Here is an 18,515-nt window from a genome sequence, read left to right as displayed (position 1 = left end):
AAAAATTCAAAAATCCGTTTCATTTATGACTAGTCGTAGGGTTCCTAAGACCAGTCGTAGACGTGATTTTTGCATCTATAAATAGACGATGAATTTCAGAGTTTGATAATTCAATTCAAGGAAAATCAAGGCATCACTCTGAGATAAGTTTGTGTTTATTTTAAGCTACATTGTGCATATTTAAAATTCTCTTTTGTTAGCTTATTTAATTTGATTTTGTTTCTATATTCCAATCTAAATTGAAAAGAGGAATTATTGTATTCCTTCTTCTTGGAATCAAAATCAAATATAGCTAGCCCAACTGGTTTAATTTAAAATCAATTAGAACCTAGAACCATTTCAAAGTGAGTATAAGACATTTAACTTCTACATTTGAACTTCTACTCCGATTAGTTCTTCTGGGCTGCTACAAAGGAGAAATACAGGTATGTTACATTTATTGTAAATTCCATTATTTTAGTTTTGTTTGAGGTTAAGCCAAAAAAATCTCATTGTGTTGGTTATCTGAAAAGAGCTAGAAAACTTAGAAAGTGGGGTTTTTGAATTGTGTAAGCCCATTTGAAAGACACAATTGTGAAGGTTTTAGGTGAACCTGTGAAGCCTATTTTGATAGTGAACGTTGATATCCCCTGTGTGAGGATATTAGGAGTGGAGTAGCTGTGTGGCTATTGTTTAATAGTAGGTATACACACAGGCGAACCACTATAATTTCTTGTGCCTTGTGGTTTGAATGTTCGTTTAATTTTTCCTATCTTTTATCATTCAGAATTGTGGAATGTTTGTGTGGATGTGAATGTTATAATATTTACATTACAAGTACAGTGGGGAATGTTGTAATAATTTAGATTTAAATTCTTGCAATTTATTTCAATTCATTGTTATTTATTCATTCCTTTCTGTTTGAGTTCTTGATACAGAGAACGTTCTAGAAATAAGGTTGTCCTGCCATAAACCCTTGGTTTTTATGATGTAAGGTTGTCCTTAGAACAGCATTTGTATCAACCTCTTAATTCTTGATTATTGAGGTTGCTTTTCATTTTTAGCATTACAAATTGATTTCTTTTAATTGGCTATCATATTCTTTTATTCCGCTATTAAAGCTTAAATTTGGCATAGTCCTATTCACCCCCCACCCCAAGGACATATAGCTTGGCCTTTTCACAAGGGAACTGTGGGTGGTGGAGCGGGAGCCGCTCAGGTGCCTTGGGTGCCTCGCCTAGGTAGCATGGTCTACAGAAAAGAACAAAGGCGTCTATCAATCTTGAGAACCCTCAAAGGCTCAGATGTTAAGGAATTAAATCAGAAGGTTACACACTCAAGTCCTAATTGTCATAAGCTCATAGCAGACAAGTGATGTTGTTCTCAGTTATTCCCAAGTTATGCTCTGATACGAACTTTTGTCATGCCCCAAATTCAGAAACTTGGCTCACAGAATTCCCAATCGCCGAATCCGGCACCAATAGCCTCTGTAGTACCCCATTCTCGGCTCCTGGCACCCATATGCCAGGTTTCGATCCTGGGATCATACAAGGAGGATTTCAGCCTGATTTTTTTTTGTAAAGGAGCATAACCACAGGCATAACCAAGTCACAAAACAACATCACCACATATCCACTATAATAAATCATTGAGTACAATATGGAAAGGGAAATACAAGATGATAAAAAAGCTCCAAAATATTCTGCCTGTGGTCCTACCTTAGTGCTACTGCGATCCAACATTACCTGCACGCAACGGTCGTGCATAAGCTTACGAAAAGCTTAGAGGGTGTGTGCGTGTGTGTGCAATGCATGTACCAAGCATACATTATCAGAGTAAGCAGAAATACTGGCAAGTCCATGAATACTGTCAGCCATACCAAGGCTATGCAATACAAGGCCTACATAGCCAAATGTCATATGCAAGATGCAACACATGCATGTTAGTCCTCATCAAGTACATATATCAATACAGTTCATCTCTAGGATATCACTGGGGTCTAGTACACTCCACACAGGTTGTAGCCTTCCTAGCCGCACAACCCAGTGAGTAGAAGAGAGACCTCACTACCCGCCTGACCAATAGTCTGCTAATACCTACCTGGCTCGTCAATAGTGGACCCATTTACGAGCTGGTCAAACTCAGCCTAGCTTAAAACTCCCTTACTCGGGCGGATGAGGACACACTCCCTTCCAACCGACTACAACAGAGAGGGAGACGTAGCCTACTAGTATTCGGCACTTGTGCGCTCATGTATCTAATTGATCTAGATGTGCCTGTGGAGGCCACAGCCTTAATGTCGCTAGGGCGTACAATGATCGTGTCACAAAAATGCAAGATGCATGAGTTATACTATCCAATCATGCATCAATCATGTGCGTACCGTGCGATCATGTGGGGCACTCTGTCTCATAAGGAGTCTCATAAATGTCTCAGCCCAATGGCATATGCTATGATCAATCATCCCTCATAACAGGCATAAAATGATGCATATGGGCATGTATCATGATGTAATATTAAGCATGTTCTCAATGTGTCCTACTAGACTAAGTAAGCTAGCATGATTATCAGATGGAGCAAACAATAACCGATATATCACATACAAGGCGTAAGAGCGGAACGATAAGCCCCAGTAGGCATGAAGCAGTCTATATGGTACGGCCCATGTTAGACTATCATAACCTATTCAAGGCACTAATGTCTCATGTATCCTAAGGCAGGGTCCACCAAAAGGACGGTGGATCTAACCCACGAATCGAGATAAGCTTCAACGGTGGATGTACCAAATCTAATGGCACATATTCTTCCATCTACAACAAGAGGTGATGATGTACTAAATAGTGGAAAGCCTAGGCGCCATACTTACATCAAGAACGAGCCTCATGGGTGAGTCAAACGGGCATACAACAAGGTGGGCTCCGTGATTTGGGTAATCCTATGAGGTATGGCGGAAAGCAGCATTATCAATGGGGCCCCAACGGTTTGGGTTAGCCCAATGGGTATGGGTTAGCCCACTAGGGTAAGGGTGGAAATGGACTTAACAATGGGCCTAAGGAGGTTTACAACGTGGACATTTAACCACCGTTGCTTCTAAGCTGCGGTCTATTTGGGATTGGAATCGGAATCATAACGAGGTCCACGGCCCTCCAATCACCTAGAAATTGGGTGGACAGCGTGGATAGTACATACATCAAGGCGGGCCTCACGAGGCAACCCATGGTGGGGCGTATAACACATACATCATGATGGGCTGCATACGATGGCCCATAGTCCGTCTAATAAATGGATAGTGAGCATACAACCCACACATCATGGTGGGCCTCATACCTCACCATGGGCCTCATACAGTCACAATGGTCCTCATCTCATGGGCCTTACACAATCACAAGGGTCCTCATACCATCGTAATGGGCCTTACACAATCATAAGGGTCCTCATACCATCACAATGGGCCTTACACAATCATAATGGACCTCGTACCATCACAATGGGCCTCATCTCATGGGCCTACACTTCACAATTGGCGTCATGGTGGGCCTGCACATTAGTGCGCCTCAGGGTGGGCCTACACATACTACTGGTGGGCCTCACATGCAACAAGTGGGCCCTGCACGTCCAGCAAGTTGGCCACATAGATGGACAATGTAGATACACATACATCATCGTTGGGTCCCACCGTCCTAGCCAGACGGTGTGGACACCACACGTGCAGGGTGGGTCCCACGTCCAGATGGATGATGAGGATAAAACACACAAATCACGGTGGGTTCCACCATCCCAGCTCGACGATGTGGACACCACATGTGCAGGGTGGGGTCCCACATCCAGATGGACAGTGTGGATAAAACACTTTCATTATGGTGGGGTCCACATCCAGTGGACTGGACGGCGTGGATAAAACACTCACGTCATCGGCCCCACACCCTATGGATGGATGGTGCAGATGAAACACATGCCTTAGGTGGGTCCACACGTGTGGCCCAACAGCTTGATACAAGCTGATATTTGAACTTTCCCTTTGACCAGGCCCCACCGTCTGGATAGTCTAGATGCAACACGTACATTAGGTGTGGTCCACGTAGGTGGCCCACCAGCTTTGGAATCAAAGCTGATATTTGTATTTTCCATTCAACCAAGTCTGTCCAAAACGGACAACCAAGGTGCTACCACTGGGCGGCCAGCAGGGTGGCCCTACTTGGCAGTAAGGTGTGGATGGGATACACTCACAGTGGGGTCCACAGATCAAGCTGGTATTTGTGTTTTCCTGCGCCAAGGCCGGCTCGAAAACGGCCAACAAGAATGGCAGCAGGGTGGGTCCCGGTTTGGATAGCGGATGTGGTCTGCTAAATGGACAGCGTGGATAAAATACTTGCATCATGGTGGGCCGCAAACAGGGAAGAGAGAGGGAGAGAGAAAGAGAGAGAGAGAGAGAGAGAGACGTGTGATGGAGGGCTCCGCCACTATGAGCCCTCCTAGGATTACAAAACATACATCAGCTTGGGTCGCAATTCTTGTGGGCCCACAAATATAAATTAATGGTGGAAATCCCTTTCTCACCAAATTAAAAGCAAGGTCTAGATGACCTTCTTACAATAGGAAAATAAACATTATGATGGGGTCCATGGAGAATGGCCCCATCATGAGATAAACATATGAATCATGGTGGGCCATCAGCCACACCTAGGGTCCAAAGTGGGATCCATACCATCAATTGGTTGGCCCCACTTGGCCCATCATAAAAATCACAAATCTAGTCCTATAAACACCCACTGATGGTCTTCTTCTTTAGCTCCTTGGAATCCTTGGCTTCTAAGCTCTCTCTTTGATGGAGGATGATGAAGGTTGAAGGGTTGGATTGAGAGTTTTGGGGTAGGAAGTGGGCCACACACTTGGCTAATCTTCTCTTTTTTGAGCTTGGACGGTTACTCTCTCCTTGGGTTGCTTGGGGAATGGGTAGAGAGAGAGAGAGAGAGAGAGAGAGAGAGGATGGTTGTAAGGGAGATGGGATGGAGTGATGGCTGTGAGTGACATGAGAGTTGACTTAGGGGTAGGTTGCTTGTCTTGGGGAGAAAGAAAGCATGGCTACTGATGGGATGTGTACTTGACTAGTACTTGATTGATTAATGTAATAGATTGGGTAGAGATTCTCTCGGGATTCACAATGCGTAGCGTTTCCTCAAAATATAGGGGGCCCACAACTCCTAGCCTAGGTATCGCATCGGTGCATAAGACGCGGCGTTAAAACCGCAGCGACGGCGTGGTCACTAGGGTACAAGTTTCAAGTTGAGCCGACTCAGATCTATGAGATGTGACTTAGGTTCGTGCGCAAACACTGTCTATAGGTTGCGGGTCGTCGAAATTCGATGAGGAGAATCACAGAGTCTAAGGAACGGTACAGACTAGGATACGGGCCTTACATTTCTTCAGTAGTCATCTAAAAATCAAAAGATAACAAGGGTAGGGTAAGATCAGGGATTTTATAGGTTGAAGTAATTAGTCAATCGCATTTATACATATATATAAATATATAATACAAATAATATCAGGCCCCTCCATAAACTGTAAGACATAAGTGTTTTAAATAGTCTCCTAATAAATAAATCTACTGGGATACATACATATACATAACTATAAATTGTCCATAATTGTTTCAAATTTTGTTTACTAATTATGTGTAAATATCTTATTCCTACTTGTCTCTATCTAGAAGTGTTAATTGTCTCTATCCCATTCAGTAACATACCATGTACTGTCCCCATACAATTTACACGCGAGCTCCCTATATTCTCCAGATATATGTAAAATTCAATACTAATTAGTTGTCACACTCACATGTAATCCATTACACATGTAGTGGAAACCAACTAGTAAAGAACCACATATCCGGAGAAAGTATAGGGAAACACTACCGAAACTTTAACTGCATGTAAATTGAATGATGACAACCTAAGTACATGGTATGGTACTGAACTGTCCAAAACAAGACAATTTAGGAATCCATAAAGAACAAGTATTTTTAGTGGAATAATTGTACTTGTTCAATATAAATTCCTAAATGGGGGTATATTGTTAAACCACTAGGTGGCCTAAATATTAATTAACAACATCAGATGCCAAATAATCATAAGCGTCAATATTTAAAGAACAATTATCAAAATATATAAGAAACAGTTTATCCATACAACTACAAGTCTACAAAAAAAAAAAAAAAAATTAAGAACAAATAAGAAGATAATGCATATTATACTAGGCAAGTTAAGTTATAGCATTTTAGTAGGAAAGTTAAGTAAATGTATTTACTCTATACAAGTACAACTACTAGTCTACAAGATTACAACTAAAAAATTTAATACATCTAAGTTAATTTTTAATATTCTCCTTATCCTACTCTAGATCAGATCCATAACTTTCGTCATCCAAACTCGAGATGGTGGTAGTATCCTCTCCAATATGATCATTAACCTCCCCTGAATCAGAAGGTGGGGAGACTGTTTTCACCATGCTCTTGTATAGATTCAACTAATTTTTTCAAACTATTTTTATGAGCTTATTTATACGGAATACCCAAGTTCTTGTAGAATGAGACGAGTTTGGAAATAAACTTTGATGGCTTCTTGCTTGTCGAGCTCGGTCCTACTTCTGCGTCATGTTGTCGAGTACCACATCATTGATATCTTAATGCATCTATCTCTTCCTTGCTTAACTTTAAGGCTAATTATAATTGATCTTCTTCCAGTCTTCTAAATCTAGCTTCATTCTTCTCTTCCTCTTCCCTACTTGTTCTCTTCACCCTTTCTATTTCAGAATCTTCGTTGATTAGAAAGGGTTTGTTATTATATATCCTATGGCTAGTTGTATTCGGTGTGGGAGAGGGGGTAAAAGGCTTCTTGTTGGAGTCTATAAGAGCCTGGTATAAAAATCGTATCTCCTCTGATGCTTTACGATATGGTTTTGCAACTCCCCCCTGACCTGATAAGTGTAGTCTAAGCCGATTTGTTTTGTTAACAAATCTGGCCCTACATAATTTACATTGGATTTTCATTCTTCCAGAGTTTGGGGAGTACACTTGGGATCCATAATCCCAAATATCGGTGGATGAATCATCTGAAGACATTGCTGCACACCATTTAGAAATAAAGCAGAATTCCCTAAGGCTTCTTTTAGCTTTCAATTCTCTAAGGCTTCTTTTGGTTAAAGAAATGACTAGAGTTCCCAAATCACTATAACTTAGAGTGCTCCCTAGTTTCTTAAACATAAATGGATAGTGCAATCAATCAAAATGTGGACTGTCCATTACTCTACAACACACTCCACGGGCCACCTTAACAAAATACACGAACATGATGATTCCATCCATCCAAAACCGTAAGTTACCCATGATGTGGCCCCAACAAAAGAATGTTCAAATTGTTGCATGGAGCTTTATTCCATAATCAATCTTTATAGGCCATCTCAAAGTCTATTGATTGGTTGACTAAAATAGCAAACTTTTGCCAGTTTTTTCATCGTGACCGATGAAGTATGAGCTAGACATAAAGGACGGTTCAGATATATTGATCAGACTATCCACACGTCAATATGCAACTTGGACTATGAGCATGATAAGTGATCACTAATAAGTAATAATGCTCCAAAAGCACCATCAGAAACTGGTTCAGTGACCCCAACCCCAACATAACCCAACACGACCCCCTGACTACAATAAATCTATAAGTTAAATAAATAAATAATAAGTTAAACACCTACCTCGGAGCAATTGGGAGAGAGAGAGAGAGAGAGAGAGAGAGAGAGAGATCAGGCCGAGTTGGGATTGGGCGCGGGTTCGCTGGGAGAGATTGGGAGAGAGAGAAAGAGAGATAGAGACTAGTGGAGTGCTGGCAGTGCGGGCGTGCGGGCAGCGTGCTGGAAGCCTAAACTAGTGGTCCGATGGAGTGCTAGTCGGGCGGGCGTGCGGGCAACAACTGGGTGGGGTAGTACAGAGCATGGTTAAAATTTTTAAATTTATTAACCAAGTCGAGTCAAGTCGAGTCGAGTTGAAATGCACCATGCTCGAACTTGACTCAAACTCAACTCAAGCTTCACAAAATTGGCTTGACTCAACCCGAATCGGCCATTCAAGCCAAGTCAATCCGTGATGACTCGAGCCGAGTTGAGCAAGCTTTTCAAGCTAGACTCATGTACAACCCTACATGAAATTATGTACAAGTTGAACACATGGTAAATAAGTACTTAAATTAAACAGTCCAAGTTATGGTAACCATTGTATATGTATCATTAAAAAAAATTAAAAAAATAATAATAAAAAGGAAGAAGCTTATTTGATTATCTTACTATCGAATCGGTGGACATTTATTCGACTGTAAAAACATAAATTATCCAAGGGTCCTATTTCCACAAAAAAGTATCCATGAATCGGATCTTAAAATTGTTCAACCAAATTTGATTTTACGAATGTGAATTGGAAACAATGGAGTGGATAATCTAGTCAATTTTATTTGTGTTAATAAATGTCATGTGTACACCTTCTTAGTTCCTGAGTATCAAGTGTCATACGCAGCAGGAGTATCATATAACTCCTTTGTGTTGTGAGTGTTGGAAGTAGATTACGTACTGAGTAAACTCTGTGGGGCCCACCATGATTTGTGTAATTTATCCACTCCGTCCATCCATTTTACCAGATAATTATTTTAGGGCTTGAGTCAAAAAATGAAGCATATTCAATACTCAAGTGGACCAAACCACAGGAGCGTGTGTGCATCGAACATCTACCACAGAAGTTTTGGGTCAAGCTGATGTTTTTGTTTTACCTTCATCCATGTCTGTGTGATCTTATGAACTGGTTGGATGAGAAATAAACATCATTGTGGACCCTAGGAAGGTTTCAACAGTGGAAATCATTATTCCCACTATTTCCCGTAGTGTGGTCCACTTGAACTTTATATATGCTTCAATGTTGGGATCAACCCCTAAAATGAGTTGACGAAACAGATGGACGGATTGGATAAACCACATACATTTATGGTGGGCCCAACACAGTTTACTCAGTACGATAAAAGCGTACTGAACGCAATCCAATTTCGAGAATGTTTGCTGCCCCTTTTGAAGAAACCTTTTCATCTCATTCAAAATTTGAAAATTAAGAGGGAGGTGGGCGGACTGGAATCCTCTGCAACATCTGTTTTAAAAACACTCAAGCTTGTGTGGCCCACCATTTCTAATTATGAAATCCACTCCATCAATCAGGTTCAATCTTTGATGTTAGGACCTAAGGCTACAAATTAGCTAGAACAACAAGTCAGGTGGGCCACACGAACGCAGAGAGTGTGTATTTTACTCAACTGCGTAGACGAATCCGGTTCCAAGTGGGCATGGCAGATAAGGACTGGGAGCTCTGCAATGATGATGGCTTTGTCTACAAGAAGAGAAAAAAAGGAAGAATCATCTTCCGCTACGACTGCGATCAATCTAGAGGTGGAGGGGACCCGACATTGAAGGGAGCAGAAGAAAAAGGTTCTGGAAAGGGTGAGAGAGCAGTATAGGAGAGAGATCCAACAATGGGAAGGACTGTCTGCCAATCTTCAATAGCTGAAGGACAAGAGAAGACAAGCAGAGGTGTTGCTTTTGCTACTGCCGCTTCCATCCGAAGAAATGTCTGCTTTGCAGCAGGTCAGGGAGAAGGAAGGGGACAATTTTCGGCAGTTGATTGTGGATGACCTCCTGTCGCAGGTGATGATATCCCCACACAATTTGTTATTAGGTTTTCCGTGCTTTCCTTTCTTCCATTTTTTTTTCTTTATTAAAATTTAGGTCAAATATTTCAACAAACTCGTGATATTCTATGATTAATAGTCTAATTTGGTGGAATTGGTGAGGACGGAATTGTTGTGATCTTTATTATTTTAAAGGCCTCGCCTAATAGGTTCCATAAGTCTTAGGGTTTTTAGCGTACAATTGGGTCCATGGCTGGCTGATAGCATGTTGTCCCATTTCCCTATTGGTTGTTGGTTTTTATATTTCCCAGCTTACTAATTCCTTAGGGCCTGTTTGGGAGTGTGGATTTGAAACCCCCTGGATTTGAAATAAACTTTAATTTGATATTGTGTTTGGCACCCTAGATTCGAATCAACTTTAATCAAAAGTAGTTATACATGATATATTTACAGGGGTTTAAATTTAATATCTAAATCAACTTTAATTTATCTAGTTAGTGAAAGTATGCAATGTTTGATATAATGGTTGTAATAAGCCTGCTGAAATATATACTTTAGCCGAAAATGATGAAATTCCAAGTCTCGAATGGGCCACAAGCATAAGATCATGCCCGAGTGACTAACCAATGATTTTTAACTATTGATTTACATAGACAATGTTTGGATTGTGCTGATCACCGTATTAAAGTAATTATAGTGATGTAATTGATAATCTAATTGTTTTGGGAGATCATTAGTGGGCCATTTTCCCAACAGATTAATAGTCTAGTGACACACATGTTACATATGCAACTCTTGGAAGGATTTTTGAAGTAATCCAAGCTTTCAAAATAGATTTCAAACCCCCTCTTTGAGGGGATTTGAAACCCTCAATTACTTTATGGTGCCAAACAACCAAGGGATTTGAAATCTTCTCAAATCCCCCCAAATCCATGTTGCCAAACGACCCTTTGTTTTTACACAAAACATATTCGGTTTACATTTGTTTGTTGTTTCTTCAATGTTTATTTACTTTTTTACATTTCATAGGAGTTCCATTTTTCTGTTTTTCCTGAAAATCTTGCTTCTGCTTTCAACTTGGAAATGAAAAACATAGAGAATTTAAATAGAAATTTAGGGGTTGTTTGGATGCCTATAAAGTTTTAAATTATAAATACTGTAAATTTGAAAAGAGTTTCAGGTGTAAACTATTTACATACTATTTTATTTAGTTTTTAAGTGGTAATTTGTTTACAGTTAAACAAAATATGTGGTTGGCTAACTCATAGAGTGTTTACAATGTTTAAAGTAGGTATTCACACTACATAACGCTTAGGGTGGTAAATCCCGCCAAAATGGGCAAATCACATAAAAATGACTTCATATTTTTTTTGGGGCCTCAACAGGGCATCGAAGCATGCATGCATTGGAAAGATTGGATGTCCTCCACCCATTGCAGTGGGCCCTAAATGCAATCTGAAAGTTTTTAATGGTGGATGTCCCAACCTTTCCTCTCATGCGGTGGTCCATTTGAGAATCAATCAAGCTGTTTTTTTGGGGCCATATGAGAGCATCAAGGAAAACACATGATGGACAAATTGGATACACAATACACACTATGGTGTGCCCCACACATCACAAGTGTATATTAACCATTGTATTCTATTATATATAACATCGTTTTAGCTGGAAAGACTTTTTCTGTAATATGAAACATGGTTTCTTACCAGGTTTCAAATTACAACTAAAAGTTATAATGCGTTTATGGATTGAAAAGCCTTTGCAATTGCAAGCAAATGCCCTATTCAACTTGAGGCAAATGCTCCTACAATCTGATTACGTGATCTATTTACAACAAACATCCAAGCAACCCTTGGATTATTTCTAGAAAAGTTTCTTTAGTGTGCTAACCAAACAAAATGTTTTAATTATTTCCCAAGAAATATTAAGCCAACTCTAACATTCCCGTGAAAACATAAAAACCAGGAACTTGATTCCCCAGCAACCAAACAGTAGGCTTTTAGCAATATCAAGGTTATTATTTTTAAAACCAATCGCCTCTAATTCGACATAAATTCATGAGAAGCGAACTCAGTATGTGGTGGACAACTAATGATCTCTAATGTCTACTAAATAATATTTTAAACCAATTTTAAGCAATATCAAATGTTAGAATGTAGTTGCTTATGTACGTAAAATGTAGAAGATAAAATTAAAGTAGAGCCCAATTAATTTGAAGCAAACATATGTTTCCAGTGGTAAGTGGTTTGCTAAGCCACGGGCATTTTGGTTCCTAAAATTATATCATGCATATGCATGAACTTGTGATGATGTCTCTTGTTCATATAAATGGGACCCATCGTTTGTTGATCTGGAATAGTGCCTATCATTGACTAGGGATGCTCAAACATCTTGTGATTTCTTTCTAACCATCTTTTAGCTTAGGAGAATTTTTTGCCATATCCCATCTGTAGTAGAGCAAACCAAATCCGTAGTCAACCCATCTCTCTCTCTCTCTCTCTTGGTGGGAAAACCAAAGCATAGCTCCCTTTGGTTCGCACAACCAAAAAGTTATTCTATGAGTCTCTTGGAAGATGAAAAAAAAAAAACATGAGATTGTATTTTTAGAGGTTTGGTAGTGTACGAGAGATACAGGGTTTTTTTTTGGTCGACCAAAGTTGTCTAACAATATTGAAATGAAAGGAAATGCTAGGCGAATGGAGGAAAAATACCATGACACATATCATAAGAATAAAAGAGATGTACATAGTTACTCTAATTATCGTGGGTTAAACTTAAGAGCCATACTTGAAACTTTGGAAAAAGAAGTGATTGAGTAAAGCCTAAAGCATGAGATAATGTATCAAAAAATTAGTATGGTTTCATGGTGAGGTCTTCAGCTAAAGCTATTTTTATACTTATACAATTGACGGGAAATATAGCGAAAGGATGAACCATCTCTATATGGTCTTTATTGACTTCGAGAAAGCTTGGAATAAGGGTCCCTAGAGAGTTAGTCCGGTGGGTGTGGGAGAAAGAAGTTTCAAGAGAATATTTTAACATGATTAAGGACATGTGAGAGAGTGGTAACAAATGTGAGGACCACTAGTAGAGGGATAAGTGAATTCTCAATTATTGTAGGCTTGTACCATGGGTTGGCATTAAAAGCCCATAGTGCATGTTGTTTGTAGATGATGTAATTTTGATTGACAAGATGTAGAAGGGCATAGACACAAGGTTAGAGTTATGGTTGATTTAGAATCTAAAGGATTTAAAATTATTCAGACTAAAACAAAGTATATAGAATATAATTTTAACAATAATAGGAGTGAGAGTGAGGAATTAGTTAAGATTGCTTACTAAGAAATTTTCCAAAATGACCACTTTCTATATCTTGGGTTGATAATTCATAGGAGTGGACAGATTGAGGATTTGTCCATAGAATTCAAACAAGGTGGAAGAAATGACATTATGCCTCGGGAGTTTTAGGTGATCCTTGTGTACCATTCAAACTCTGAAAGGAAAATTTTTATTGAATAACCATAAGAGCAATTGTGTTTTATGGGAGAGAATGCTTGGCGGTTAAGGAACATGGTCATTAGATGTGTCGTTGAAATGAGGGTGTTGAGATAGATGGTTGGTAGTAGAAGGATATAAATAAAAATAAATGCTTTCAAGGGAGCTCAAGGAGTAAATAGAGTTAGATGATTTGGTCATATGCACTCAAGGTATTCTATATCAGTAATGGTGGTCATAACAGTAACCATCATTACCAATATGGGTATCGGCTGTAACCGATGATACGGGGGCGTAACGATTGTTACGACTACCATAACGGTTGAAAATTTTCTTTTGCCTGAAAAATTCTGAAAAAATATTTAGAAAATTAAGAATAATGTAAACATTCCAAATACGTATTCATTTTTTGTTTTGAACATGTTTATGGTAGTGTAACAATCCACTCTTTGGCAAGAGTGTTGTATCAAGCTGTCTAGTGAATTTGTGAATATGATTATATGTATCTAATGTTTACATATCACAATCGAGCATTCAAACTAGAAATAAGAATAAAGGCATAAATACTACTTTTTCATTTTTTTTTGTAAGGCCATCGGAGCTTCTATTCGCTCAAATCACCTCAATCTATGATTTTAATATTAAAAACTATAGTAAAAGTGGTTTAAATCTATTGTAAAATGATCTATAAAAGTTTTTGGAATGAGAAAAGTAAAAAAAAAAAATTAAAAATTAAAAATTAAAAAAAAATAAAAATATTAAAAAATTTTAAAATATTTAAAATATTTTTTAAAAAAAAAAGAGAAAATTGATTTAAATAAAAAAGAAGTGGCCGTTTTTCGACCATTACCCTGTAATAGTCATTATGCCCCGTAATGGCCTTTATGGCCACCATAACGGCCGATACGGTCCTAAAAAACCAACTACCTCGTTTCACCCCTATATCGCATAATGGTGATGGTTGTTACCTATACGTATCGTCCTTTACGGGCGTATCGTAACGAATTCGAAATACCTTGTATGCAATAAGGATCAAAAACTGAGCCAATTAAGAGTTGGTACAAATTGAAGGCTCTAACAAGACAAGTTGAAGGCCTGAAAATATGAAGGTGGTCATATCAAGAAAAGACTCAACGGCCTATGATATAACAAAATTTATGGCTTCGATAGACTGGAACGGTGGAAGAGGTTTTATGTAGTCAACCCCAATTAGTTAGGATACAACTTAGATGATGATGATGAATTAAAATACCCAAATACTACACAATTGTGCATTGTAGTGTAGTAGCAACACTTCACCTCTCTTAGAAAAAGTTGCCTCTTGGAATCTTGCGCAACACATTTTTTTTTCTTTCTTTGTTTGTTTTTTTTTTTTTTCCCTTCTCCTTTGTTTTTAAAACATCTAGCTGATTGGGTGAGTGACTCGGTCAAGTCATGCTGAGTCCTATCTAGTTGGCTGATTTTTTGAGCTGACTCAATGAGTCCTAGCAAGACCTGACCAAGTCATGCTACTCAGCGAGTTCCCATGATATTCGGCTTCCGCTGAGTTGAGTTGTATCAGCCACATTTTGAATCGAGTGACCGTCTGTTAGAACTATGGTTTGGGCCATGACAATGAGTGTGGGGGCCAACAACTTACTGTTACCAACTGCTTTCTTTTGCCCCCTTCATTTTCATCCGGTTACCATGGTAAGTAGGGTGGAAAAATGAAATTCAGACCACATCACAGATCTGGATAATCAGCTATTGTTCACATTGTACGAAATCGTTCATCATCAATCTTTCTGAATTCTTTGTTTTGTTGTTGATTTCTGCCTTACAGGCAGAAAGCTCAAGAAGCAATTCTTCAGGACCTGTTAAACCAATGCGATGCAGCTGAAGCCTCATGTAAGGTGCAAGAAGAATGCCAGAAGCAATCTTTCATTCAACTTCCAATTTGGGCCACACCAAGGGCTCTCTTCGCCTCTTTATCAGAGGTTGACGACCAAGAAAAAAATTATAACAGCTACAATGCCTGAATGTCTTACCTCAATTAATCTTGAGCTATATAACATTTTACTCACTCGATCATATATTCTGCACTGCAATATAGGTGCCACTCTTAGGTGTTGTTCCTCCCTTTGCTTTCGGCTCTTTTAAAATAAGGGGGAAAAAAAAAAACAATAATCTAGCATTGGGTGCTGTGAGAGGTTTTGAGAACTGGAGGTGAAATCGGAACAAAGCATGAAAAACAACAAAAATTGCAAAACAAAATATCTTGGGGATCTTACAAAACATGCAGTGGATCTTAGAAGCTAACCATTTCCTGGAGATGTAAAAAAATAAAGTTTGGGGGATTATACGACTGATGATCTAGAACACATGCTGAGGATGAATTTCATAAATTGATCAGATAAAAGAGCTTAAAAAGGAGAACTTGGGTACATAGTACTCGATAGGGATTTAAAAACAACTACCCTTTTCATGGCTTAATTAAACAGAACCACCAACAAAATAAAATAAAATAAATGGGGTTTGATTTCAGCACCTACATTTTTTATGTCATCTTTATTTCACAACTTTGTGTTAGATTGAAGTCATTGCTGTCAGCCTTTTCCTTGAAAATGACAAAGATGCCCATGATCAGTGGTAACAACAATTTCTTCAAGACAACACACGGTCCACCTCACGTGTGGACCGGTGCTTTCAGATGATGGGGATCCCTGTTTTGAAGGTTGATCTACCTGATGAATGGCTCAGATTTGAAGGTATTCCGTCATCTTCTTTAAAGGGGAATTTTCATCATTTTGAAATAGAAGGCTGGCTACCATCTGACAGAAAGTGGTAAAGCAAAGATGTCATTAAAAAACGTTGGTGCCGAAATCTAACCCCAACTAAAAATCCCTACTAGTGACAGTAACAGCAACTATAAGCCTATAAGCATAGTAGCTGTTACATCAACCCATGATGGTGTTATAGATTGAAGACAGAAGAGTCTGTTTTGGCATGTTGCAGAATGCAATTCTAGAGAATGTGTACAGAAGCACATAGATACAATACATGAAATGCATTTTGATGCTAGTTTCTGCCCCAATGTGTAGCAATGCAGCAACTAGCAGATATAACTACATACAACAAAATGCAAACGGGTGTAGATAATGCCTATTTGTGGGTTGAGCTGACCTCTTCTATCACTTAATGACTCTGAAATCACAGGTGAGCTCACCAATAAACGTTACTGCCTGGAATTTAGAATTTAGAAAATGGTGGACACTAGCAGGTGCTGAACAAACACCGCTCTCTGATTTCGTTCTTCGTCAGCCTGTTGTCCTCTTGCTCCATTTGGAGTAGTTGGCTCCCTGTTGCATTCAAACAAAGCATCAGCCGCAGACAAGGGACTGGCAAACTGCTCATTTAATGACAACCCAAATGCACACAACTAATAAGTTATATATAGAACTGTGTTATCACATCAAAGCCAAGTAGTTCAGTAAGCCCAACTACAATTTTACCAGCCACTCTTCACAACCAACATGCACGTCGACCCTAGCACTTGCCATTCATTGGGAGTGACTATGTTCTGGTGTCAAGTCAACACAAGAGATGCCCTAAATATGAATGGATTTCATGACTGATGTTCGATAATAAAATGCAATGATTGGCATTTTCTCATCATTCCAAGGACTGTTGTTTAAAAAGTTAAACAGAATCACAAGTCATCATGCAGTGGATTACACATCATAGTTCAAAAACCTGAAAACTCAACTTGATTCAATGTTCATCAGGTTGGGTTGGCTCGAAGACTCAAACTCAATATTTAATTATCATAAATTGAAAATAGTAAGGAAAGGAGGGCTTGCCCCCAAGTTCATTGAAGGAAAGGAGAACTATACACCCATTTGGGCGGGCACCGACAAAAAAGAACCGGGCCTCGCCTATCATATAAGCAAAGAAAGAAGACGATCGCCAAACCCAAAAGACGCAAAACCAGGGGGTTAGGAAGACCTGACGGACCCCAGCCCCACCTTATCAAGGAACACCAAACCTCAAATCTCTTGGGGCAACGACGAGGAGCAGGCGAAAGAGGGAGGATTGAGAAGCACTCCCAAGTTTAGCTAATCCATCCGCCGGGGCATTACCTTCTCTAAGGATGTGCTGAAAACTAAGCCGCCCGAGGTTCCCCAATTTTGCAATCCTCGAGCTCCAATTCCGCCATGTCCAAGAAGGGTTGGAGGAATTGTTGAGAATGTCCACAACTAATCTGGAATCCGATTCCACAAGAATTCTAAACAGCCCCTTAGCAAAACAGAGGACGAGACCATCCCAAACCGCTCTGAATTCAGCTAGGTTGTTGGAGCCGGCACCGTAACCTACTGCAAAGGCAAAGATCACATTCCCGCTTTCAGACCTACAGCTCCCCCCACCTCCTGACGGACCAAGATTGCCTCTCGAGGATCCATCCACATTAAGTTTTGCCCATCCATACGGTGGCCGGGTCCACCTGATAATCTGAGTCGGGCATCTGGGCGGGACAAAGTGGGCGATCCTCAAAGCTTGGAGGGTCAGCTCGTCCGTATGATTTGCAGGTGTGGCCAAGGAGAGAGATTTACCAATATGATGCAGCCACCAGCGAACCCGGCCCACAACTACAGCTGTTGAGATGCTACGGCCCTCGAATCTAGCCTTGTTCCTGGACTTCCAGATTTCCCACAACACCAAGCAGGAGACCAAGTTACGGATAGACGAAAGACACCCACCCACGACATTCGACATCCACCATTGATTCATTTTAGCTTCAATGGACGTGGCCTGCAATGACGGCACCCCGAAGATTGTACTGAAATGAGCCGAAGTGTGGGCCGTGTTGAGGCACAAAAAATATCTTAATCTCATTACATGACTATTGCATTAGCAGAGGAATTCCATTGAACAGATCTCTCTCAAGGTTGTGCGCTCATGACAGTATAGAAGCCTTGTGAAGTGTTGCTCCATGATAGAAGAGGTGGTGCGCTCCACATTCTGAAGTAGAAGAATGGATGGACATCATCTGATGTGGAAGAATGGACAGGCGTCATCTGATGTAAAAGAATGGATGAGCATCATCTGATATGGAGGGGTGCATAGGCGTCATTTGGCAAGAAGAAGGGATGGACGTTGTCTTATATAAAGGAAGAAGTGGGTGATCACCACTATTTAAGGAGTTGATGTGTGTAGCAAAGAGGGACGGACATTGTCTTAGGAGAGAAGTGGTGGTGATCACCACTGTTTAAGAGCCCGGGAGGCCTATAAATACCCCCTCCCACTCCTCATTCGGCGAGATGGAAGCCAGGAGGGGGTTTTCCGCACAACTCC

The 18,515-nt window shown here is 39.9% G+C and overlaps 1 protein-coding gene and 1 long non-coding RNA gene across 2 annotated transcripts in view; one reads left to right on the top strand and one right to left on the bottom strand.

Moving 5' to 3' along the window:
• The first annotated feature begins 8,709 nt into the window (after positions 1 to 8,709).
• LOC131225109 (uncharacterized) lies at positions 8,710 to 15,330 on the top strand. Its single transcript, XR_009161209.1, has 2 exons — positions 8,710 to 9,705; positions 15,007 to 15,330. It is a non-coding gene; the product is annotated as an uncharacterized LOC131225109 (long non-coding RNA).
• A 762-nt stretch (positions 15,331 to 16,092) lies between these two features.
• LOC131225108 (protein DEHYDRATION-INDUCED 19 homolog 6-like) overlaps positions 16,093 to 18,515 on the bottom strand; it is a 64,675-nt gene continuing 62,252 nt past the window's right edge. The window contains exon 5 of the mRNA XM_058220535.1: positions 16,093 to 16,522. Within this exon, the coding sequence (XP_058076518.1) occupies positions 16,420 to 16,522 (103 nt within the window). The 3' untranslated portion in view covers positions 16,093 to 16,419. The remainder of the gene's footprint in view (positions 16,523 to 18,515) is intronic.

Source organism: Magnolia sinica, chromosome 14 (genome assembly GCF_029962835.1).
Source record: "Magnolia sinica isolate HGM2019 chromosome 14, MsV1, whole genome shotgun sequence".
NCBI lineage: Eukaryota > Viridiplantae > Streptophyta > Magnoliopsida > Magnoliales > Magnoliaceae > Magnolia > Magnolia sinica.
The sequence above is the reverse complement of the archived record's forward strand: the minus strand, read 5'-3'. Positions and strand labels throughout refer to the sequence as shown.